General features: G+C 40.8%; 1 protein-coding gene across 3 annotated transcripts in view; it reads left to right on the top strand.

Annotated features, from left to right (window-relative positions):
• Window positions 1–10,822: 10,822 nt before the first annotated feature.
• NAA16 (N-alpha-acetyltransferase 16, NatA auxiliary subunit) overlaps window positions 10,823–25,080 on the top strand; it is a 62,192-nt gene continuing 47,934 nt past the window's right edge. For all 3 annotated transcript variants that reach the window (XM_040623212.1, XM_040623210.1, XM_040623213.1), the window contains exons 1-6: window positions 10,823–10,956; window positions 15,592–15,676; window positions 17,274–17,378; window positions 18,772–18,929; window positions 21,035–21,169; window positions 23,294–23,447. In XM_040623212.1, the coding sequence (XP_040479146.1) occupies window positions 10,903–10,956; window positions 15,592–15,676; window positions 17,274–17,378; window positions 18,772–18,929; window positions 21,035–21,169; window positions 23,294–23,447 (691 nt within the window). In that variant the 5' untranslated portion in view covers window positions 10,823–10,902. The remainder of the gene's footprint in view (window positions 10,957–15,591; window positions 15,677–17,273; window positions 17,379–18,771; window positions 18,930–21,034; window positions 21,170–23,293; window positions 23,448–25,080) is intronic.

Here is a 25,080-nt window from a genome sequence, read left to right as displayed (position 1 = left end):
TTATTCTTTATCAAGTAATCCTCTAAATGTCTTACATTAAGTGACTCACTCAATCTTCACAACATCCCTATGCAGTAGATTCAGTTGCAAAGCTGAGTTTAGGAAACAGGCACAGCATGGCTAGATGACTTGCTCTGAGTTGTGCCCAAGGGACAGTATCTTGGCCAAAGAACCAAGATGGCTGGGCTGCACTGTGACCTCGTTTCTGCCCCGTTTTCTGTTTCACTTAATGGCTCATCATCCCCCGCCCCCACCCGGCTCGGCACCATCTGACTTTAATTTAGCCCTTCTTCCACTGTGATATCCTCCAAGAACCTCATGCTTCAGTTCAACCAGATGACTCCTTATTTCCCAAAAACACACTTTCAAACTCGTCTTTGTGTTCATATTGCTAAATGACATTTTTTAAAGGTAAGACTATGATCCTTGTAGAGATATGAGATGTACACCTGTTAAAAATTTTAATTAATTATGGATGAATGAAGGATGTTATAACTAAAGAAAAAATCCCAAGAGAAGACATAAATATGCCATGAGGAATGCTAAAATGAATTTGTTAGAAGATGAAAAACTTGGGGCACCTAGCTGGCTCAGTTGGTAGAGCATGTGACTCTTGATCTCAGGGTTGTAAGGTGGAGCCCCACATTGGCTATAGAGATTACATAAATATTTATTTATTTAACAGAGTGAGAGAGAGAGAGAGAGCACAAGCAGGGGCAGTGGCAGAGGGACAGGGAGAAGCAGGCTGCCCACTGAGCAGAGAGCCTGATGCAGGGCTCTATCCCAGGACCCTAAGATCATGACCTGAGCTGAAGGCAGATGCTTTGCCGACTGAGCCACCCAGGTGCCCCCAAAATAAAATATTAAAAAAAAAAGAAGATGAAAAGTTGGTCAATATATACAAGGCAATAACAATTGGCATTGCCATCATGCACAATTTGCTTTGCTAGGGACAAAAATCGTTTGTATTGTTAGCAGTTTTCTCCAACTTAAAAGAGTTAAAAAATAACTTGAAGGCAGGGGGAAAAAGTCCACTCAGCAGAACTGTCCCATAATCTTTTTGCCCATTTCAAAGCCTCACGGTTTTTCTTCACCACATTAATTTCTCTGTCTGGAGTGCAATTCATTGGAAGAGTCTTCATCAAACCGGCACATATCAAATACCTACTATGTGCCAAGCATGCTGCTAAGTGTTAGGTGTTCAGTGGTGAGAACAGATGTCATTCCTGCTATCATTGTCTTTTATAGATTAGCTCATCCACCTAATCACAGTTAGTTCTGCCTCCCTTTGAGCTCCCATGTCATCTCAATGACATCTCTTGTGATGCTGCTAGATCTTTCCTTGTATTATACTTAGCAATGCATTGTTCATACTGGATTTTATAGTTCTGGGGAACAGGATACAAATCCCAAACTCTGAATATCTTTTGTATAAGATAATAAATTATCTTTCTATTATTGAGGAGGTAAAAATAACTGCAGTTCTTTTTAACTAATATGTTTTTGACTCTGCTATCTGTAAGATGCGATGCTATGTGCTACAGGAAGATGATTAATTCAACAGAGACGCTTTTGAGCACCAACTGTAAAGCACAGAGAATACACAGTCAAATAAGACATTGTGTCCAATCCAGACGAACTTCAGTCTCATGGAGGAAATGGACCAATAAGTTCACGACTTCAGCACAGTGTGAAGAGTGCTGTAAGAGAGGAGAGTGCTGAGTGTTCTGAGAATGTGGAGGAAGTGGAGTAGCAAGCAGGGATGGCTTCTGGGGGAAGATGATGTTTAATCTGAGTTTTGATGGACAAGTTGGAGTTAGCGAGGCACAGAGCGGAAGGACATCACAGATATATATACTGAGAACTTGAGAAATGACCTGTAGCGCAGTCTAGCTGAGTGAGGAGACATGAGGTTATAAAGACAGGCAGGAACCAAATCATAAAGGGCTTCACGTACCTAGGTAAAGAGGCTCAGCTTTCTCCTAAAAGCCACGGAAAGATTTTAAGCCTTAAACGTCATTAGAAGTATAGTTTACCAAGATCACATGGTAGGCTGAATGATGCCCCGCTTCCTGGCAAAATGTTCACATCCGAATACCCGGAACCAGTGAATGTGTTACTTTACCTGGCAAAAAGGGACTTTGCAGATGTGATTAAGTTAGGGATCTTGAGATGGGGAGACTACCTTGCATTATCTTGGTGAGGGTAATCACAAGAGTCCTTATGAGAGAGGCGGTGGAGTTAGAGTCAGAGCAAAGATGTGAGGAGGAAGCAGAGGTCGGAGGAGAAAGAATCTATGGTGTTGGCTTTGAAAATGGAAAAAAGGGCCAGAAGCCCAGGAACGTAGGTGGCCTTGAAAATAATTGAAGGAGGCTGGTCAAGAATCTATGGAAACTAGCGGCAGGAGGCAGTTTAGCAGAGTGGCTAAGTGCAAGAGCTTTGGCAAGGTGGCCCTTACTTCTCAGTTTTGCAATTTAATGTAAATTTACTTTTTTAAAAACTTCTGTTCTCGTTCGTAAAAGTAGGATAGTAGTAATTTTGTCATTGGGTTTTCATGAGGATTAAATACAATATAGCACATTACATATAATGCCTGGCACAGAGTAAGTGTTCAATAACAGTTATTATGAAATGATTACAGTAATTTATATATTTAAGTAATCTCCACCCCCAACGTGGGGCTCGAACTCACAACTCCAAGATCAGGAGTCAGGCGCCCCTAAATGATTACAGTAATTAAGAAGAGAAAGGAGAATAAGGAGAGAGAAGTAGTCTCCAAAGAAGGTAGAAATGTATTCCCTTGTAAGCACAGATGGAGGAATTAATTCTGGATAGGCCAGAAGGCACTGCTTTTGCTGAGAAGAAAGAAGAAAATAATGGGTGCAGATGGGTGCTCGATCACTGTGTTTGTTGAAAGAGCGATAGGAGATTGTCATCAGAATGTTGATTGTCACCAAAAGAATCTGATTGGAGTCACTGTCATCAGAAATTACAGATGTATATAGAACAACCCTCTGAGAGCTATAACTCTTGGCTTCATGCTGAAGGCAGGATCCTGGAGCTTCAGTGCAATGGCAAAAAGACTTCTCCTCAAGGGACGCCTGGGTGGCTCAGTCGGTTAAGCGTCCCAGGGTCATGGGATCGAGCCCTGCGTCAGGCTTCACGCTCAGCACGGAATCTGCTTGTTCCTCTCCCTCTGCTCCTCCCCCCACACACTCTGTCTCTCTCAAATAAATAAATAAACGAAGACTTCTCTCAATGTTACACTGACAGACTATTAATCCCATAAGCTGGGATCTCATCTCCAATAACAGGTATGTCACACCTACTGTAGGAAGTCTCCTTGGAGTTAAGAGAATATTGGCAAATCTCTTGTAATTTAAAAATAATTAGAAAAATAGGATAGTAGATTCCTAGAATTTCTGATTTGAGAGGTAGGGGAAGTGTTGCTGACTCAAAATTTGGTCAAAACACTCTAGGTTTTGAAAAATGTATAATGACATGTATCTACCATTATAGTATCGTCCAGAATATTTTCACTGCCCTAAAACTTCTCTGTGCTCTGTCTACTTATCCCTCCCTTCCCCAACCCCTGGCAATCATGGATCTTTTTACTGTCTCAATAGTTTCGTCTTTTATGGAATGTAATATAGTTGGAATCATATAGTATGCAGCCTTTATAGACTGGCTTCTTTCACTTAGTAAAATGCATTTAAGATTCTTTCATGTCTTTTCATGGCTCGATAGCTCATTTCTTTTTTTAGAATGGAATTCTATTGGAATGAATGGATATGGAATATAGAATGGAATAATATTCCATTGTCTGGATGTGCCACAGTTTATCAAAGCCTAGGATTTTGAATCATCCACATGGACACAGAAATCATAGTAGATGCATACTATGAGTGAAGTTGAAAGGACAACTACTGTCAGTGGGCAAACGAACGAGTGGAGGAAAGTGACCAAGATGAAAAGGAAGAGAGAATGATAGAGTTGGTGGGTATAGGCTCAAAATAAATTTCCTTTTCCTTACATAAAGGTGAAGACTTATGATTTGGGAGAGGTAGTGGGATGGGGAAAATGCTGATTCTCCCCTCCCCATCAACATTTACGGTATGTGAGGAGAGGAAGATGCAAAGTGAGAGACAAGGTCCTTGGTGAAGGGTTGGGTGGCAGTTCAAACGAGAAGGAAGGGAGTGTTCGATAAAGCGGTTGAGGATGAAGCCCAGTGGAAAGTATGGCACAGAGAACCAAGGAGGAGGAGTTTGTAGAGAAAGCAGAGAGCCAAACAAACAAATAAACACGACTACAACAGAAGTGAGATGTCTGGAAATCTGACAGTGGTTTTGAGAGAACTCTTGTGTCATGATGTTTCTGTGCTGACCCAGAGGCTTGAAATGATGCCAATTCTAGACCACATCTACTATTTGTGGGCCCATCAGCAATTTGTGGCTTTTACCTATTATTCCAAATTGAATTTTGGTGATGAGAGTTTTTGTTTGTTTTTGTGCCTTATCTGAATTTAACCTCAAGATGAACGGGAGGCATGTTTAAACCTGGATTAGGAGGGGATGCCTTGAAGCAGTGGTTCTCAACTCTAGTTGTACATTACGATCATCTGGGAAGATTTTTAAAAACCCAACCTCCACCCCACCATAACTGAATCAGTATTTCCGGAGATAGGACTCGGGCATCAGTTTTTTAAGCTTCTTAATGTGATACAAAAGTGCAGCCAAGGTTGACAACCATTGCCTTCAGACAACTTACAATTTATAAAACATAAAACAGTAAGACAGGCATAAAAGAAGGACAAAGTGCTATGTAAATTCATGGAAAAGAGAGATCAGATCCACTGGAAAGACTTGGAAAGATTTTATGAAACTCATGACATTTGAGACGAAGGATTTAAAAAAAATACATATTCAGGCAGTGAAAGAACAATATCTAATTATCAGGTTGAGCAAGAGTATGGAGTTTGGAAATACTGGACCTGTTATAGCCACTGGTTCCCCTCCTATATAAGGTAACTGTAGGAGCAAAGAGAAAGAAAAGTCTGGGAATAAACTGAGTTCTAGATAATGGGGAGCCACTGGAAGTTTTGATACACTAAGATGGAAAAAAAAGCTTTGATACACTGAGAGCTCCAGTTAGATTTTTGGATGGAAAATCAGGGGCGCCTAGGTGGCTCAGTCATTAAGCGTCTGCCTTCGGCTCAGGGCGTGATCCCAGGGTCCTGGGATCAAGCCCTGCATTGGGCTCCCTGCTCCACTGGAAGCCTGCTTCTTCCTCTCCCACTCCCCCTGCTTGTGTTCCCTCTCTCGATGGCTGTCTCTCTCTCTGTCAAATACATAAAATCTTTAAAAAAAAAAAAAAAGAAAAGAAACGACACATCAACACATCTACAGGCAATGTGCAAAATGAAATGGAGAGAAGGGACTGAAAGTGAGGCACTAGTTAGGAGGTTTTTGCAGTATTTAGTTTTTGGGTTTTTTTTTTTAAAGATTTTATTTATTTATTTGACAGAGAGAGAGGCAGCGAGAGAGGGAACACAAGCAGGGGGAGTGGGAGAGGGAGAAGCAGGCTTCCCACTGAGCAAGGAGCCTGATGCAGGCCCGATGCAGGGCTCAATGCAGGGCTTGATGCGGGGTTCAATCCCAGAACGCTGAAGAACACTGGGATCGTGACCTGAGCCAAAGGCAGAGCCACCCAGGTGCCCCAGCAGTATTTAGTTTTAAGGTAGAGAGGGATTGGGAAGCAGGGGAGGAAAGGAAGAAACATAACAGATCTAGCATCTACATGACTAGGCAACTGGATGTGGCGAATAGTGAATAAGAGTCAGAGGTGAATTTTAACTACAGGAGTGCTGTCATTAACAAAAATAGAGAAGTCAGGACTTAGACTGGTTTGATGGGAAGGTAAGTTTTATTTTTATGTCCAAGTAGAAAACGCTTGGAAGACCTGTAGATGGAGCTCTTTCACAAACAAGTGGGAATAGAGGCTAGGAGATCTAAAGAAGGCTTGAAACTAGAGACAGATTTGAAATTGGCTTGGTGCTAATAATGGAAGCTATGGGAGCAGGAGGATTTAATAATTCTGCTGGTTTTGCTGGTGAATAGCAGGTACTCGATGAATACATTTTATTGCTGATGTTGAAAAAGAAAGCAGAGTTGTCTAGACAACCAATGTTTAGGAGAAGGAAGAAGAGTTGATGGAGGACCCACAGAGTGACTGGGAAGAGGAGAAAACCGAGGATTCGTCAGGGCCTTGGTGACCTAAGGCGGAAAAGTTAAGGAGGACAGGGTGGTCCACCGTGGAATGAAAAAAATGGTTAGAGTTGGCCGCTAGGTGATCCTTAACATGTAAGCTTCATGAGGGTAGATGTTTTGTTTGTTAGAAGACTGCCTGTCACATTGTCTCAGTAATTAAGTATTGAACAAATACATTCTTGAGATTTCAGACATTTCAGAAGATTGTCGGACGCAGAAGCCAAATCTTAAAGAACAAATAGAATTACCACTTTTCCAGAAGAAACCTCATTACCTTCCTTGTCCATTTTCCATAGGTAGTCAGAGTGACCTTTTAATTGTGTCTGTGTTTAAGTAGGCTTTATGCGCAATGTGGGGCTTGAAATCATGACCCGAAGATCAAGAGTTGTATGCTCTATGGACTGAGCCAGTCAGGCACCCCCAGGGTGACCTTTATATTTTTTATTTTTATTTTATTTTATTTTTTTAAAGATTTTATTTATTTATTCGACAGAGATAGAGACAGCCAGCGAGAGAGGGAACACAAGCAGGGGGAGTGGGAGAGGAAGAAGCAGGCTCATAGCGGAGGAGCCTGATGTGGGGCTCGATCCCATAACGCTGGGATCACACCCTGAGCCGAAGGCAGACGCTTAGCCGCTGTGCCACCCAGGCGCCCCTACATTTTTTATTTTTAAAAGATGTTATTTATTTATTTATTTGAGAAAGAATGCATGTGTGTGTGCGTGCATGCGTACGAGCAGGGGGAAGGGCAGAGGGAGAGAGAGAGAATCTCAAGCAGACTCCAAGCTGAGCGTAGAGTCGGAAATGGGGCTTGATCCCTTGACCCTGATATCATGACTTGAGCAAAAACCAAGAGTCAGGTGCTTAACTGACTGTGCCGCCCAGGTGCCCGCAGAGAGACCTTTTAAAAACGAAATCAGATCATGCCACTTCTCTGCTTAAAGTGCTTTGATGGCTTCCTGCTGAACTTAGGACCAAACCAAACCAAACCACATTGCCTGAGATGGCCATTACTGCACTAGCTGGCCTAAGTTTTCAACTGAACAGCTTTTCATCTCACACACCACCATCCAGTCACCTCCTTGAAACTGAAGTTCTTACCTGTCCCTTATATGCCTTGACCATACCCATCCTGTCCCTGCATTGGGGCACTTGAATGTGGTTCCCTTCAGCTAGAATATGCTGTCCCAGCTTTTTCCTTGTTAATTCACTTCTCATTCTTTACGTCTGTTCACATGGTATCACCTTCCCAGAGATCATTCCTGAGTGCGTGGTTTGAAGTAGTCCTTCCCTCAAACCCCACTGCCCTTGCATGACCTTGTTTTATTTCCTCCCTAGAACTTCCCAGTCTGGGAGAATCTTGTTGATTTATGTGTTTGTTTGTCTCCTCCCATTAAATTACAAGCTATCTAAGGAGGGAGAAAATGCAAACAGCAAGGGGAGCAACTGATGAATAAAGTTCAGGAACTGCCAAAGAGATGGGATCAAGAGTTCCAGGAAGGAATGAAGTACTCTTGCTTTCTCCAGAACTAGACACATTAGGGAATCTGAGGTGTAATGCATTATGCAACCTGATGAGTTCTTTTCCCATCAGCCTTTAATTACATGGTTCAATTGGTTGTAGGAATAGCCGCAAACTATGTCAGCTAGTTCTATAAGATACACTGTGTATATGGGGTGGAGGATATCCTTTTCTAGATTCTTTTTTCCTTGGGTCTACTAAGCTGAGCAAGAGAATCACTGGCCCATATCATATATGCAAAAAGGTCTTCATAGATGTTGTTGCTATTATTGTACCGTGTGCATTTTTATAAAGGAGGTACACCCTGCCTGAAGCACCAGGAAGCAACATTTGGTGGAGGCCCATGAGGCCCCCAACTGGGCTTTAGTATTCTTCCTGAGAGATTGCAAACTCAGATTTACAATGCATGTGTCCTTTTTTTTTTTTCCGTGTGGGCTTAGAAATGAAAAGGCATTACATTCACACAATCCTGCTGTGAAAGAATACAATAATGTTATTATAACCTCATTTTCTGTTGAAAGGTAGAAATAAGATTTGCTCCAGACTAAACAGGAAGTCAGTAATAAAATTATAGCCACTGGCTAATCCAGGCTTTCTGACTGTGCATGCATTACATCCTTTACACGCTCTAAGGCTTACGCTGACAACTCCCAGTAACACTCCTGGCATTCTTTTTTTTTTCTTTAAAGATTTACTTATTTATTTGAGAGAGAGAGTGTGTGTGTGCGCGTGCACAGGGGGAGGGGCAGAGGGAGAAAGAGAGGGAGAGAGAAACTCAAGCAGACTCCCTGCTGAGCATGGAGCCCAATGGGGGGCTTGATCTCACCACCCTGAGATCATAACCTGAGCTGAAACCAAGAGTCGGACACTTAAGGGATTGAGCTACTCAGGCGCCCCTACCATTGGCATTCTTTCCAAGTCTTCACCTCTCCTCTCACTCCCACCCTAATGTAGGCAACCAGGTATGCGTGCATCCCATGTCATGGTGCGTGCAAGGCAGATGAGGAAACTATTAAATATGAGTATTTATAACTACCCGCTTCTCAGTGTTTGGGATTGCAGGTTTCCTTTGCACTGCTGGGAGATGCTGGGGCGGCTGTGGGAAGGGGTGAAGTTGGCAGCGGGTGGGAAGCTGCTGAGTGCAAATGCAGAACCCTTGCAGGCTGCCTGATTTAGTGGCAGGGCTGTGGTGGAGGAGATCCAGCAGCTACCACAGAGAATGGGGACAGTTAATGATTTGTAATGAGTCAGGCTGTACTAGGCCCACGGAAACTTTCGTAAAAGATAAACATTACTTGCCTCCAAAATATTTACAGTTGGCACTAGGCTTTTTTCCACTCTTATTTTTTTTTCAATTTGTCATTTCGAAATCGGCCTTGAGGTGAGGTAGAATAGCTTGAGCTGGCTGAATGAGGTACATTCCAGAAAAGTCCATGTCCAGTGAGAGTCATGGGATGGCCTAATTGGAGTACTGAAGCTTCAGCTTTTCCCACAATTAACCCTTTGCTCCTGAGAATGTAGATAAGTAGGGAGCCAAAGAATTTTCAGGAATCAGTAAAGGCATGGTGAGCAAACAGTGGGTAAGAACTACAGAAGTAGTTGGGAATGAGGGTGCTGAGAACACCCTCTGTCCTGCTCTGTTGTCTAAAAGACTATCACCAACCAGTTCAGGTGCAGCTCAGCTGAATTCCCATGAAGCTCTCCTCGCCAACTCCTCTCTAGTAGCTTGAGGAGCCCAGGGTCTGCCCAGAACACACAGGGCCCTCTGAATCTACCCCCTTTTAATAACCGTCCTGTCTCTCTTTTGTTTTTCTAATTTAAATATGTATGTATGTATGTATGTATGTATTTATATGTAATCTCTACATTCAAGGTGGGGCTTGAACTCACAACACCCAGATCAAAAATCACACAGGTCCACCGACAGAGCCAGCCCTTCCCTACTTTAAAAGACTCCTGTGATACCTTCTTCCATCTCCAAACAAACTCAGGCTAAAAGGAAGCTCAAATAAGCCCCAACCCAGCTCTGATTACAGCCCATTCAATGCAATTACGCATCAATCCCACTGTAGTCACACAAATATGCACAAACTAAGATCCAGAACATGTATAAATAAGTTTATGCACCTAATATTTACATATTCCTTAATATTAAACCAACATCGTATGCATGGCTATGCTTGCCATCGATGTATACGCGCGTCTTTCTAGACTCACACATTTCTATCACTAAGCTTCTTTTTAGGTATGACAGACAGTGTCCCAGAGCTGGAAGATCCTGGGTTTGAATATTGTTTCTCTCGTTATTATATGGCTTTTATGAAGGGGAACCTTCTGAGGAGAAAGGGTAGGTAGACTTGGAGTCTTAGTGGCCCCATAAAACCATCATAATGTTCACCGCCAATGTCAGGTGTTCTAAACTGCTGGCGGGTTTCTTTTTATTTTTTTCCTGACATTTCAAAAATGGTCTCACATTAGTCCACTTCAAGGCCCATCCAAGGACCTCACATGCGTTGTGAATCTGTCTTGGGTCCGCAATGAAAAAAGAAGGCTCCTCTCAAAGTCAGTATCTAAGTGGAGGGGAAAAAGAAGGAAAACAAGTTCGTCCTGAATCAAGAATGTAGTTTGAGCCCAAGCACTGTTTAAGTTCCGGAGTGGCGAGAAACCAAAAAAGTCTGACTCACATTTTCTCGGGCCACAAGCCTAGCAATCAGAGCACAGTACAATCGGTGACTTACGAGGGGCGCCGAGGTGCCGGTGACAGAAGCGACCCAACACTGCACACCGCGGTCCCGCCGCCCGGGAGTCCCCCGCCACCTCTGCCCGCGGGGCGCCCGGCGCAGGCGCACACCGCCCCGCTCGAGGGGACTGGCTACGGCTGCCATCTTGCTGCGCGCGGGAGCAGCAGCCGCCGCTTGCCGGTCCGCCGCGCGGGAGCGGAGAGTTCCCAGTCCGGGTCGCGTTCCCTTCCCATTGCCATCCCTGCCCAGCGGCCGCAACTCCAGGCCATGAACTGACCCATCGCCCGCTGCCCGACTCTTAGCAGCGGCCCGCCCTGGCGCCCACCTCCAGCGAAACGCAGCGCCCGAGCACCCGTCCTCCCCGCCGGCCGCGATGCCGAACGTGCAGCTGCCGCCCAAGGAGAGCAACCTTTTCAAGCGCATCTTGGTGAGTGGCCGAGGCCGCGCTCCCGACCCTGCCCGGTGCGGCGAGCGGTCTGGCGGCGGCGGTGGCGCCTGCGCGGGCTGGGCTCGGCCCGGGCTCCGTTCTTTGTTTACCTCCGAGCCGTGGCGACCTGAACTCCCCGCGTCGGCCGGCCGCCCCTCCGCGCGCTTCGTCCCTCTGCGGCCGCTCGCCGCGCCCCCGCCGCGCTCGGCAGTCCCTCTGGGCCAGGGCGCGTCGGCTCGCGGGTGGCCCCGGTGGCCTCCGCGGCTCCCTGCGGCCAGAATCCCGACTTCCGTGCACACCCCCCACCCCCAATCCTCCCGTCTGTTTTTTTTCCCCTCGGCCAGGTGCTCATTGACTGCTTGGTGCTTAACCCATCGCACAGCGCACGCCGATACCTGCTAAAGATGGGGTGATCCTATGGTGGAGTGGGGCTCCGACTTACACCGGTGATGGGAAAATTAAACCCTAGGAAGCCAAGCCTCCCTTCGCAAGAGTTTGCATGTTTTTGGTGTACCGTACTTACCCTCTTTAGGAAGCGAGTAAGCGACTTGAACTGCATTTCCAAGTTACAAAGTCGAACACAGCTCTTTGATCGCTTTGAACTCGTTCAGGCCCTGACTCGGCAAAGTCGCGCGGGTTGGCTGGTTTTACTCTGGAGGGGAGCCTTTACTTTGTTTCCAAGCAGAAACCTGAATAATGACCCGGTAGAGATGACGGCTGCCCAGCCGGGAGAGTTTTTCTGTAGGTTGTGTGCCAGTGTCCCCGGTGCCTTCCCTCGTTTCCCAGGTTCCGTTCTTTCAGGAAGAAGAGGCAACATGCCTTTGCTTTTCGAAGCATGCACTGGAGATTGTGGATTTTAAACTGCTGCTGTACATAGTGCCTTTTCTAAAAGTCTGTCATTTCATCTGAATGAAAGTGTTTAGATTTTGAGTGAATTTATTATTTGAGCTTGTGTTGGTTATATGACTATATGCTTACCTTTACTATAAATAAAATACTAAGTTTAGAATAGTTTTAAGTATTATCAGCGGTAGGTAAGAATTCACAGAAGCTGTTCTGTTTCAAGCCAGTAGAAACTTCATGCTCCCTATTCCAAATGTTAAAAAGATACATAGTAGATGGGATTAACATTTTAAGTCTTAATTTTAGATGGTCCTTAGTGTTGAGCAAATAATGAGACACAAGTATAAAACAAAAAAATTCTAATTAAAGCATTGTGGCAGATTGCTTCATTGGGCTTTGTATATATTTTTTGTTATTTTAGTTTTGTTTTTTTCCATACCCTTATTATTTCACAGGGTGGATTTGGAGAAGTGAACGTTTTGCCCCTTTCAGGTTCATCTATAAATTGTTTGAATTTAAGTACATTTGACATTACCCCTAAAGGATGACAGAACACTTATTTTCACTCTATTGGGTATTTTCTAGTTCAAATCGTGTTATCAGTAAGTTACAAGAAAACAATTACATGATTTATTATACTCTAGTTACTAAAAGTTACAGCTGCTGCTGAGTTAACTTTATCCCTAAATAAATTGGGAAATGCTAAACATGTTTTTCTCTGGATATGTAATATTTGTTATAAGGTTACATGAATTTAGGAGGGTGCTGGCAAAGTGAATGATTTTAGCATCTCACAGTTACAATAAATGTGGGTAGAATTTTGCTACAATAACTCCCTGACAAAGTCTCTTTATTAAAATTATTTTTCAAGTTTGGTTGGTGGACCAAAGTGCTCTGCCACCAGCAGTAAATATATATATATATATATATAATTTTTTTTTTTTTTTAGTGTTTATTTTATTTTACTTGAGAGAGCTTGCTTGAGTGCATGAACGCAGGAGGGGGTAGGGAGGGTTATAGGGAGAAGGAGAAGGAGACTCCCCGCTGAGCAGGGAGCCTGAAGTGACCTGACTGAAGGCAGAAAGATGCTTAACCAACTGAGCCACCCAGGCGCCCCCCCAACAATAAATGTTTTAAAATGATTTATGAATGTACTTACGCATCCATTCAAATTTAGTAGTTAGCTTATTACATGTTCTGCACGGCTTGTACGTGCCTGTCTTATTCTCCAAACTGGCTATTAGCTTTAGGTTTTGTTGAATTTTGGAGCTACTCCTTGCTTTCTTTTACGAATGAAACAATCAAACTCAGGAATGGTAAATGACTAAGTGTCTAAGGTTCTCTATCTGGTTAGTAGCAAAGTTGAAACTAGAATCTGTCTTTTGTACTAAGTATATATTCCTAACTGAACTTAACACTTTTATCTTTTGTACTAAGTATATACTATATTCCTTACTGAGCGTAACATTTTTCTTTAACCTGTGTACTTGAATGCTAGGGACAGACAACCCGGTTTGAATTATGGCTCTGACAATTACTAGCTCGGTAAACTCAGTAACTGTGTGCCTCACTCTCTCCGTCTGAAATGGAGATAACCTGTATTTCACAGGCTTTCCTGGGATTTAAATAAGGATTAAGTGAATGTGGTGCCTGAACTAGTAAATGTTTCCAAAAAGTATTAACTATTATTATTACTGTTATTGGTAGTATAATTAGTATTTTGAGATCACTTAGTAAGTCAGAAAAAAACCATATTTCTCTTCTTTTCCTGTTTGCCAGTGGTTCCTTCTGCTTCATTTTTTCTTCTTGTCATTTGTCAGATGAACCCCTATAGTCAACACTATTTTTTATTTTTATTTTATTTTTAAAGATTTTATTAGAGAGAGAGTAAGAGAGTGTATAAGCAGTGGGGGGAGGGGCAGAGGGAGAGGGGCAAGCAGACTCCCCAGTGAGCAGGGAGCTGGACATGGGGCTCTGACCCCAGGACCCTGAGCTGAAGGCAGACGCTTAACCGACTAAGCCATCCAGGCACCCCTTTATTTTTATTTTAAATATTTTAGGAATAGGGAATATATTCAGATGGTTCAAAATTCAGGTTTCTCTCCCATCCTGTTTCCCAGCTACTAGGTTACCTTCCCCAGATTCAGTCAAGAAGCCTCAATTTAAACATTTTTTTCTACGAACACTTTTCTAATTCTCCCCTCCACATCCCACCCCTTCTGCAACAATCAATCATTTCTTCCTTCTTTGCTGGTACTGTTTTGCTTTGAACCTAGTAGACTATTTTTTGAGCAGTCCTAATTTGTGTAGACCCTGAGGATGCAGCAGCGTCTAAAATAGACAAGATCTCTGTTCTCATGGAGCTCGTACAGTATGGTGAGAAAGATAGACACTCGTGGCGCCTGGGTGGCACTGCGGTTAAGCGTCTGCTTTCAGCTCAGGGCGTGATCCCGGCGTTCTGGGATCGAGCCCCACATCAGGCTCCTCCGCTATGAGCCTGCTTCTTCCTCTCCCACTCCCCCTGCTTGTGTTCCCTCTCTCGCTGGCTGTCTCTCTCTCTGTGGAATAAATAAATAAAATCTTTAAAAAAAAAAAGAAAGATATACACTAAGTAAGTAATCAAATAAGAATTTCAGAGAATGATAGTGCTGTGTAGAAAATGGGTAGTAAGGAGGGCACGTATAGCATGGTGCACTGGGTGTTATACGCAACTAATGAATCATCGAACTTTATATCAGAAACCAGGGATGTACTGTATGGAGACTAACATAATATATTAAAAAAACATTAAAAAAATAAAATAAAATAAAATTAGCTTGTCAATTTCCACAAAAAAAATGGAGTAACATGATAGAGAATATGTGTGTGGGGGAGGGAGGCCGGCAGTGTTAGATAGAGTGGTCAGGCAGGTGATACGTGAAATTCTGCTGGTAAGGAACATCTGGGGACGAACATTTCAAGTAGTAGGAACACACATGCAGTGGCCCCGAGGTGGGCACAAACTTGGCATGTTGAGTACTAGAAAGAAAACCCATGGCAACATAAGTGGGAGGGTAAATGGAAGATGATGAGATGTTCTTGTGATCAATGGCCGAGGTGGACAGGTGCTGATTACTTAGCCTGGCTGGTGGTATTTCGGAAGAAAGGTGTTGCTCACACTCATATTAGCCTAGTTATGGAAAGATCATGGTCTTTGGAATCAGACCAGAGTTTGCAAGTAGGCTGAGCTATTTATAAATAAATTTTATGAACTCTTAAATTTCAATTTCTACATCTGCAGGGAGGAGGTAATGACACCAACCTTGAGGGATACTTATGAGATATAACCAGTTTTATCTGGACATGTAGTAGTTGCCCCTGTGTGTGTGTGTGTGTGTGTGTGTGTGTGTATGCCTTTGTTCCATTCTTGAAGTAGCAAAGACATGATGCAGTTTCTAGTATTTTTCTGTGTTGTTAGCACATATTTTTTGCTTTTGGATTTTGAATTTTAAAAAGTTATAGCAGTAGTGGCTGACAGTTAAATTCCCTGTTTATTAAGTGAGTTTTTTCCCTTTTCTTTTTTCCCTTTTCTTCTATAAAAGTGAAAATTCTTGTACTAGAACAGCTTGGCAAGAAGTAGGTAATGAAAATATACTTTGTGTTATAAGTGATAGAAATTGATACAACACCTTCCCATCACATATGTTTTAGATCTGATTTTGGATCTTGAATTTAGAATTTATACAATGCAAAGAAAAGTTGCTTCCTGTATATTCATTTTATTAAATAATTTTTGTTCATATTTCTTTACAGAAATGCTATGAACAGAAGCAGTACAAAAATGGCCTCAAGTTTTGCAAGATGATTCTTTCGAATCCAAAATTTGCTGAACATGGAGGTATTGTGTCTTCTGTGAGAGACTGCTTTGGGGAACTCTAATTCCAGAATCAGACATCTAGATAAGATTGCTAACAGTGAAAGAAGAATATTTTCCAGATTCCGTGGCCTTGTAGCTGTCTATTAGAGCATATAAACATTTGTAGTCATGCATCGTATCAGTCTTGTTCTAGGTTACTTTCCTTTTATTATGCTTAGTGGGTGCACCATCTTCACTTTAAATGAGAAGTGGTTGGTTGATCTGTTGGGGAATAATTAGAGTATATAACAGTACTTTTAGAGACCTCATTTCATCTATTACTTTGGGTAGAGCTTAAGTTTATGCTTCTATTTCTTATGTATGAAATGAGGATATCTCCAGTACAGAAGTAGTATGAAGATACAGTCACATGTATTTTATTCTCTGGTAGATGTCATTCTTAATGTATCTGCTGAGCTTTATCTATAAATAAATTAGACACTATTGATTTACCATTAGATTGTTTATCTTGAGCTGTTTTTCCAGCACTGGTGTTACTAGGTCTGTATTTGCCTGTCTCATCCTTTTCCCGCTGGTGACCAGTGCTTGTCTGAAGGACAGATAAGGTCAGACATGCTAGTTATGGTCCTACAGCAGAGCACCACCACTTGTGGGTCTCTGAAGATTAGACATGGATAATTCTTGAGACCATCTTATTGGGAAAGTAGGCTGACCGTGCTCAGCTTTCAAATAACATTTAAAACATTCTTTGAAGGAAATGGAAAGAAATCCGGTTCATTAAATTTGAGAAACGTAAAGCTTATTTACAAGTTTTTTCTCTATGGAATCCTTACCCACGTGGCAGGATGTAAGGAAGTTCATTGTATGAAAACAGATAAATGAAGATGTGTATAGGGGCCTGGACTGCTGGATCACCATGTTCTGACAACCAGAGCCCACGGAGATCATTTGAAAACCATTGTGCTTGTCTAATTCTTGTGGATTTATTCAGAGAATTATTTTATTCTAAGGCATCTTTCATTACCTGTCTTAAATATATTCTTGGATTACACTCCTGCAGTTCAGTGTTACACTCTTGAAATGCAAACTGATGTTAATTAGCCTAACCAGAATTAGTTGGGATAAACGTATTGCCAAAAATAAAATGTGTTCCAATATTGAATAACCTGATTTTTACATTATGTGCATCTCTTTGCTAAGGTAGATTGTTTTTATGGGGTATAAATCGGATGATGATTAGAACTGATCTTGGATGAAAGCCCTGGAGCTACTGCAATAGATTTAACACAGCAGGACTTGGGCGTCTACTGTATTACTTTCCTTCAGCAGAATAATCCCGGCCCCCTTTGTACAGTCTTCTAAAGGGCAGAAGGCATTTGAGGAACTCAGTTCCAGCCTAGGGATTTCAGAAAAGGACTCAGGCTACGCTTTAATAGATACTTACGTGTAGTTTTACTTTCTGTATTTGGGGAGAAGTTCTAACTATGTGAATGAAAAGACGAATAGTACAAGCATTGGCGGATATCGTATTAAAATCATACTGAGAATTAAAAAAATAGTGCTAAGAGAATAATTTGAATTCTTTGTGTGTAAATAGAGGTTAAAAAATATTTTTCAGAGACTTTGGCTATGAAAGGATTGACATTGAACTGTTTAGGAAAAAAAGAAGAAGCATATGAATTTGTTCGTAAAGGACTTCGTAATGATGTGAAGAGCCATGTCTGTATCCTTTTGCAGTAATTGAAATTTATTATTTCATTTATTTTCCACTTAGTAGGGTTTTCTAATTTAGGAAAAAACAGACCTTTACTATGGAAAATTTGGTATAGAAGAGAGAATTTAATGAACTCTGTACCATTACTCAGCTTCAATAATTATCAACATTTTCTAATAGTTTCTTCTGTTCCCTACCCCTTGTTTGTTTATTGCAGTAGTTGATAGAGAATCCTTGTACTTTATGTATTTACTTCAGTTATGCTTAGTGTGAGAGAAAAGTAACTGATCTGTGACTTGAAACCCATTTTTTTCTTACATATCCATAAACCGACTGATACTTTCCTGTCATTCCAAATGACTTACTTGTATAGTAAAATTTGTGTTCCTTAAACTTTGTTTTAGACATTTTGGAAGAAAAATTCAGAAAAAAAAAACTTTTAAAGCGGTTTTATTTGGTATTAAGTATGATACTAGTTCTTCAGTTGGGTTTCTGTTGCACAGGGACATAGCTGTTACTTCACTAGATACTTATTGTATTTTTCATTGGCTGGTATCTCAGTTTGTGAAAAAACAGAAATACTTTGTTAAAGGTAGATCATCGGAATTGATTTTCATTTCCGTTTTGCCTATCCGTGTGCTTACTTGCAGTCTTTTTACATGTTGCCCTTTTCTTAATTTTTTACATTTCATTCATCTAGCTATTGGCCGGTATTGAACATCAGTAGTCTAGGTAGTGTTTTCACATGTTTAGCTTAGGAGTCTCTCTAAATACTAAATACTTATTTCTTTATCTCAGTGCTTACCCCAGAATGAAGTGAGAGGGCATGTAAGTATGATAGTTTTTTTGGCTCCAGGGTATGCTGAGACTTTAATTTACAGTAAATAAAAACTTCATTTTTGTGGTCTTTTAGTATCACTAGTGAATTAACTGATGATTACATGTTGTTTTAGAATTGATTGAATATAAACTAGTTTGAAGAGAGAATTGCAATTTTTGTATATATAATGAAGAATAAGTGACCGTTGAGGTGCTGGGGTGGGAAAGTGAGGGGGTAAAGGGTAGGGAATGTGAAGAATTTTTACCAAGAATTTTCTAAGGTTATGTAAACATAATGGAAGATTCTAAACACGTATAAGTGGAGAGCATAGAGTGATTCACACACACACCCCCCCGCCCGCCATGTGCCCATCACCCAGCTTCAGTAATTTAATAGCTGTCAGTCAGGGCTAATCTGGTTTCATCTTTTACCACCCCCTCACTGTCCCCCTTTCTCTGACCCCAGATTATTCTGAAGTAAATTCCAGACAACATACCACGTCGTTAAGGTAAGCTTTATATTAGGTATGTAGCATAGTATATTCTAGTATCCTTGAATGTCTCTATTTCCTTAACTTAGTAGGTTGGCATGTGTATGGACTCTTGCAGCGTTCTGATAAGAAGTATGATGAAGCTATTAAGTGTTATCGAAATGCCCTCAAGTTAGATAAAGATAATCTACAAATTTTGAGGGATCTCTCTCTGTTGCAGATCCAAATGAGAGACCTTGAAGGTTATCGAGTAAGTACTTTAGTCTTAAGTGTACATGTGTTTACAATAGGCATAATTTAAAAATGTGGGAGTTCAGAATGAGGTGAGCATAGGCTGAAATTATGTTCATTATAGTCTGTAGTAGAAGGGGAAAATCACCTGAGACCTTCTTCCCCAGTAATAATTGTAGAAATGCATCCTTGATCATAAAAAAAGGTAACTGTGTATTCATTTAATGCTTTTTTTAAAAACTAGATTATCTCCAATGTGTAAATGCTGTACTAGATTCTTTGCTGGTTTGACATTTACAGATTTGGTAAATAGAGCTTTTGTAACTGAAATCTAAATGTTGGGATTAAGTAGTTTTCTCTGTTATGGGTTGGTAAATATAAAATAATGTGGGAAGGATTGCTGTAATGCAGTCTTTCTGTGGTCCCGACCTCTTCGCACTGGCATCTTCAACTCTGCTGGGTATCCCCATGTACTTACTCCGCTAAGTACCCTAACTTCACTGTGTCCACAATGGAATTCTCTCCCTTTCTCATGTCAAGGAGCCCACCAGCTCTTAACAGTTCTCTTTAAATAAGTGAAGTTCTTTCATTTGCTGCTTACTTTTGTCTTCTGCCACATAAATCCTTATGCCCGGTGCCTAGATTTGTACAGAGGTTTCAGGTGTGCTGCTGAGCTTAATGATGGTGTCATTCTTCCAGATCGTGTGGTTTTTCTTTTAGCCCAGGTGTGGTGGAGTTAAAATAATTATCTGTAGGAATGAGGCAAGGAAATTAAGAATGTTGGCAAGACAGTGCTTGCTCAGAGGGGTAATGAAATAAATGAAGATACAAGAGCTGGCGGTTAGACGCGAAGGACCTAAGGAACCAGAGGTACTGGTGGTAGCCCAGAACCAGGGTAGGAAATGTCACTGAGTGAGAGTGTTGGCCAGAGGGTGAGCTATCTGACTTTATGATTTCTGGGTGGCAGTAAGATCTAGGGTGTGGTTGTGGGAGTGGGTCCCCGAAGCAGGGCAAGGGAGATCATTACAGATGAAGAAAGATGATTCTAAAATACTGGGTTGTGGCATGGCTGCTCGACAGTGTTGCACTGGTAACAGGATAGTGGCAAGAGTTGGCAGAGAGAAAACAACTGACCCAGACTTTAATGAAGGAGGGAAGTGACAGAGAAGCAGTGGTGTAGAAGGGAGATGGGAGTGACACAGCTGAATGTCGTAGGCCTGCGAGAACCAGGCACACAAAGGCAGAGGGGTGAGACTGTCTAAGCTGTTTTCTCAAAGATATCTTTTTCTTCAAATGATCCAATCATGTTACTCCTTGTGGCATATAGTGTGGAAGGACTCACTGGGCGCCTATTCCCACAACAGAAACGAAACACTACATGTGCACAACTTCATTGCAGCTAGCGTTCTTCATGAGACCTTGTTCCTCCAGGCAGTTGCATGTGCCTAAAACTTGGAGGCGAATACGAGCTATGAAGAGGTGGGGGCGCTGTAGGGAGGGCGCATTTTCTGCTGGTGAAGATACTCGAGTTCTTCTGGGGCAGCCATGGTAGAATTTCTGGGGTTTTCTCCCTCATGTCATAGATATGAAGCTGTCTTAGAGTGGCAGCAGTGGTGTTCTGTTAGAAAGGTCCGGTCCGCCCTGGCTGCGTCCAACCTCTTTCTGGGGCCTATTGTAACAATGTAATAAATACATTATAATTTCATGTAGTGATTTTATAAACAGCAGAATTTAGTTAAATAAAAAGGTATCTTAGTCTCTTCTAAGATGTTTAGTTACCAAACGAAATTGGTATATAAAGGTAATTTTATATAAAGGTAATTTTATAAAGGTAATTTATATAAAGGTAATTTTATAAAGCAGCACAAAAGCATGGGCCCCAAGGTCAGCTTTTCAGTGACAGCTTTACAAGGAGCATTACAGAGTATTCTAGAACTTAAGTAATTTAACATAAAAAGTATTTCTTTTTTATTTGGGAACTGGTGTTTGTTAATTGAATTTATTAGAAAGGAATTAAAGGCATTAAATTGTTTTCTTAAAGCTCTGTGGTAAAATATAAATATTTTAGAGAAAGTTAAAGTAAAAAGACGGTTTTTTATTTTATTATTTTTTAAATTTTTTTAGGAGACTAGGTATCAGCTTCTTCAGTTGCGTCCAACACAGCGTGCTTCCTGGATTGGATATGCCATTGCATACCATTTGCTAAAAGATTATGATATGGCACTAAAACTGTTGGAAGAATTTAGACAAACTCAGCAAGTAAGAACTTTATTCTAACTGTTTCTCCTACCTGCACAAGTTGTTGAGTAGTTGTTGACTACTATATACCCCAATTCCCAGTTGTGCATTAAAGTCTTTGGGACCTATGGGAGCACCCGGGTGGCTCAGTTGCTTAAGCATCAACTCTTGATTTCAGCTCAGGTCATGATCTCAGGGTCATGGGATTGAGCCCCACGTCAGGCTGTCTGCTCAGCACAGAGTCAGCTTCAGATTCTCTCTCCCCCTCCCTCCTGCTCATTCTCTCTCTCTCTCAAATAAATAAACGAAATCTTTTAAAAAATAGATAAGTCTTTGGGACCTATGGAAAAACTTGAAAAATTTTTGAAATAATTAGAAAAATTAAAACAGAATTCTTGATACAAAATAAATAATATGAATATTTTTATACTCTTATTTTGATGACATTCAAAAGACAAAGAAAAGAATACAAAAATATGAAAATAGTTTTGTGATTGTGGGAATTATTTCTCTCATATATATTGCTTTATGTTTTATATAAGCATGTTAATACATTTTAATACATATGCAAAATAGAAAAATAAAAAAAACATATACTGTGCATCATGAGATAAATAGATGTTAACATTTTGCCACAATTTCTCTAAGTTTTATTATTTTTTAAAGAAATATTGCAGAAGTAGCTGTAAAGGTCTCTAACATCCCTAGAGGTAGCCACTAATCTGAAATGGGTATAGATTGTTCCTAGTCATGTTTAGGTTATGTTTAAGTCCATAAAAGTTACAAACTATTATTTTGTGTATTTAAAAATTGACATGAACCATATGCACTTTTTTCATTCAACATGTCTTGAGATATATGTGTGTTGATACCCATGTAGGGATAGTTTGTCCATTTTTTTTTTTTAAGATTTTGTTTATTTATTTGACAGAGAATGAGAGAGAGAGCTTGAGCAAGAGCACAAGCAGGGGGAAGCAGGAGGGAGAGGGAGAAGCAGGCTCCCTGCTGAGCAGAGAGCCTGACATGGGGCTGGATCCCAGTACCCTGGGATCATGACCTGAGCTGAAGGCAGACACTTAACCCACTGAGCCACCCAGGCGCCCCTATCCATTTTTTTTTAAAGATGTTATTTATTTGAGAGAAACAGAGCATGAGCGGTGGGGGGGAGAGGAGGGAGGTGGAAGGAAAGGGAGGAGCAGACTCCCCCACTGAGCAAGCAGCCCGACAGGGGGCTTGAACCCAGGATCCTGAGATCATGACCCGAGCTAAAGGCAGCTACTTAACCTACTAAGCCACTCAGGTACCCCAGTTTATCCATTTTTAGCTGCCGTTTGGTATTTCATTATATAAATAAGCTGTAGTTTATTAATTCCACTTTTTCCTTGTGCCAATACCACACTATCTTGATTGCTGTTACTTTATAGTAGGTTTGAAATTTGAAATGCATGTCCTCCTACATTGTTCTTTTTCAAGACTCTTTTGGCTATGCAGGGTTTCTTTTATTTCCATTTGAATTTTAGGATTAGCTTGTCAATTTCTGCAAAAAAAGCTTGCTGAGAGTTTGATAGGGATTGCACTGAATTTGTAGATCAATTTGGAGAAAATTGCCATCAAAACAGTATTGAATATTCTGATCCATGAACATGATTTGAAATGTCTCTCCATTTACAAGGGTCTTTGTATCTCACAGCATGCTTTCAGTCTTCTATGTATAGGTCTTATTTCCTAAATTTATTCCTAAATATTTTTTCTTTTAGATGTTATTATGAATGAAATTATTTTAGTTTTACTTTTGGGTTGTTGGTTGCTAGTATATGGAAGTATAATTGATTTTTGTATTTTGATCATGTATTCTGTCACCCTGCTAAACTTTTTTATTTTAGTAGTTTTTTTGGTAGATTCTTTAGAATTTTAACCATTTTCATACTTTTCTGTGGTTATAGGATTTGCTGACCTGAATCTTTACTTTGCCATAGGCAGAAATGCCATCTTTATGTTTGTTTTAAAGAATGTATTAATCACTCTTCTATTTGTAATTACTTCTTTTAGTCTGTGTGAATGACTTTCCTGAGAAAGAAACTAAAGGTCTTTAACTGTTTTATATAATTATATATATAAAATAATTTGTTCTTTTTTTTTTTTCAGGTTCCTCCCAACAAAATAGACTATGAATATAGTGAACTGATATTATACCAGAATCAAGTGATGAGAGAGGCAGATCTTTTTCAGGAATCTTTGGAACATATAGAAACATATGAGAAACAAATATGTGATAAACTTTTGGTGGAAGAAATTAAAGGTAGGTTGACCTGCTTTTTCTTTTTTAGCGGCCTCAGTTAAAGAAAAGAACAAAAATTATATACTTTATTCTGCTCTCACGTTTAAATAAGACTTGGTATATAATAAAAATTTTTATTGTTTAATCATTGTTTATTAAGTTAATCCTCACAACAATACTATGTATGGTTGTTACATCCATTTTAGAGTTGAGGGGCTGAGGAACAGAGAGGTTAAGTGATTTGCCCACAGTCATACAGCTAAGTAAGCTTGGTAGTACTAGATTTGAGTCTAGGGGTTTTGACTCCAGATTCCATTTTCTTAGGCAGCATGTTATACTGCCTTCATATCCTCTCCCCTCTCCCAAATATGTGTCCATGAAATAAATAAATAAATAAATAAATTACAATGAGAATAGTAAATGATGACACTGGGGTCATCATAAAAGCAAGATTCATTTATTTTCAATATGGGCTAGCCAAGTACGAAGGCAGGATCCTGATAAATAGCTTGTTAAAAATGGGTCAAGCACATTTTTTTTTTAAAACAAAGTTTTGCTCATCAGTTACCATTCTCTGAGCAGTACTATATAAAATATCCAACTAAAGTAATAATTAGTTTAAAACTAAAGTTTCATATAGTTGCAGGACTTCTAAAGCTTAATAAAAATAATACCTAATGTTTATTTACTTTTCCTGTGTCTCAGAGTATGGTAATTGCTTAAACTGCTTTATTTCATTTGATTCTTTATTTTATTTTATTTATTTATTTGACAGAGCGAGAGAACACAAGCAGTGGGAGTAGCAGAGGGAGAGGGAGAAGCAGGCTCCCCACTGAGCAGGGAGCTGATGTGGGGCTCAATGCCAGGACCCTGAGATCAGGACTTGAGCTGAAGGCAGATGCTTAACCATCTGAGCCACCCAGGCGCCCCTCATTTAATTTTTTAGCACTTCTAACGTGGGTAGATTATCCCCATTTATAGTTGAGGAAACTAAAGTTTAGAGAGGTTAAGGAGTTGCCCAAAGTCACCCTGCCTTTTAGGTGGTAAAGTTAATTTCTAAACACATCTTCCTGGCCTCAGAGTCCTTTTTTTTTACTTTATTATTTTATTTTTTTAAAGATTTTATTTATTTACTTGTCAGAGAGTGGCACAAGCAGGGGGAGCAGCAGGCAGAGGGAGAAGCAGGCCCCCCACTGAGCAAGGAGCCTGATGTGGGACTTTATCCTAGGACCCTGGAATCATGACCTGAGCTGAAGGCAGGCGCTTAACTGACTGAGCCACCCAGGCATCCCTATTATTTATTTATTTAAGTAAACTCCACACCCAAAATGGGGTTTGAACTCATGACCCCAAGGTTAAGAGTCACATGCTCTACCAGCTGAGCCAGTCAGTCACCCCTACTTTTTTTTTTTTTATTATTTAAATAGTCCTTATTTTTATAGAGCAATTTTAGGTTCACAACAAAATCGAGTGGAAGGTATAGAGATTTCACGTATACTCTGTCGCTGCACATGCACAGCTTGCCCTCCCCCACCCCATGTCAACATCCCCTACCGGAATGGTACATTTGTTGCAATTATTGAATCCCCACATTGACAGGTAATTACCACCCAAAGTCTACAGTTTACATTAAGGTTCACTCTTGTCTAGGTTT

The sequence above is a fragment of the Ursus maritimus genome, unplaced genomic scaffold (genome assembly GCF_017311325.1).
Source record: "Ursus maritimus isolate PB19 unplaced genomic scaffold, ASM1731132v1 scaffold_10, whole genome shotgun sequence".
Lineage (NCBI taxonomy): Eukaryota > Metazoa > Chordata > Mammalia > Carnivora > Ursidae > Ursus > Ursus maritimus.
Note: the sequence above shows the minus strand (reverse complement) of the source record. Positions and strands in the feature narration are given on the sequence as shown.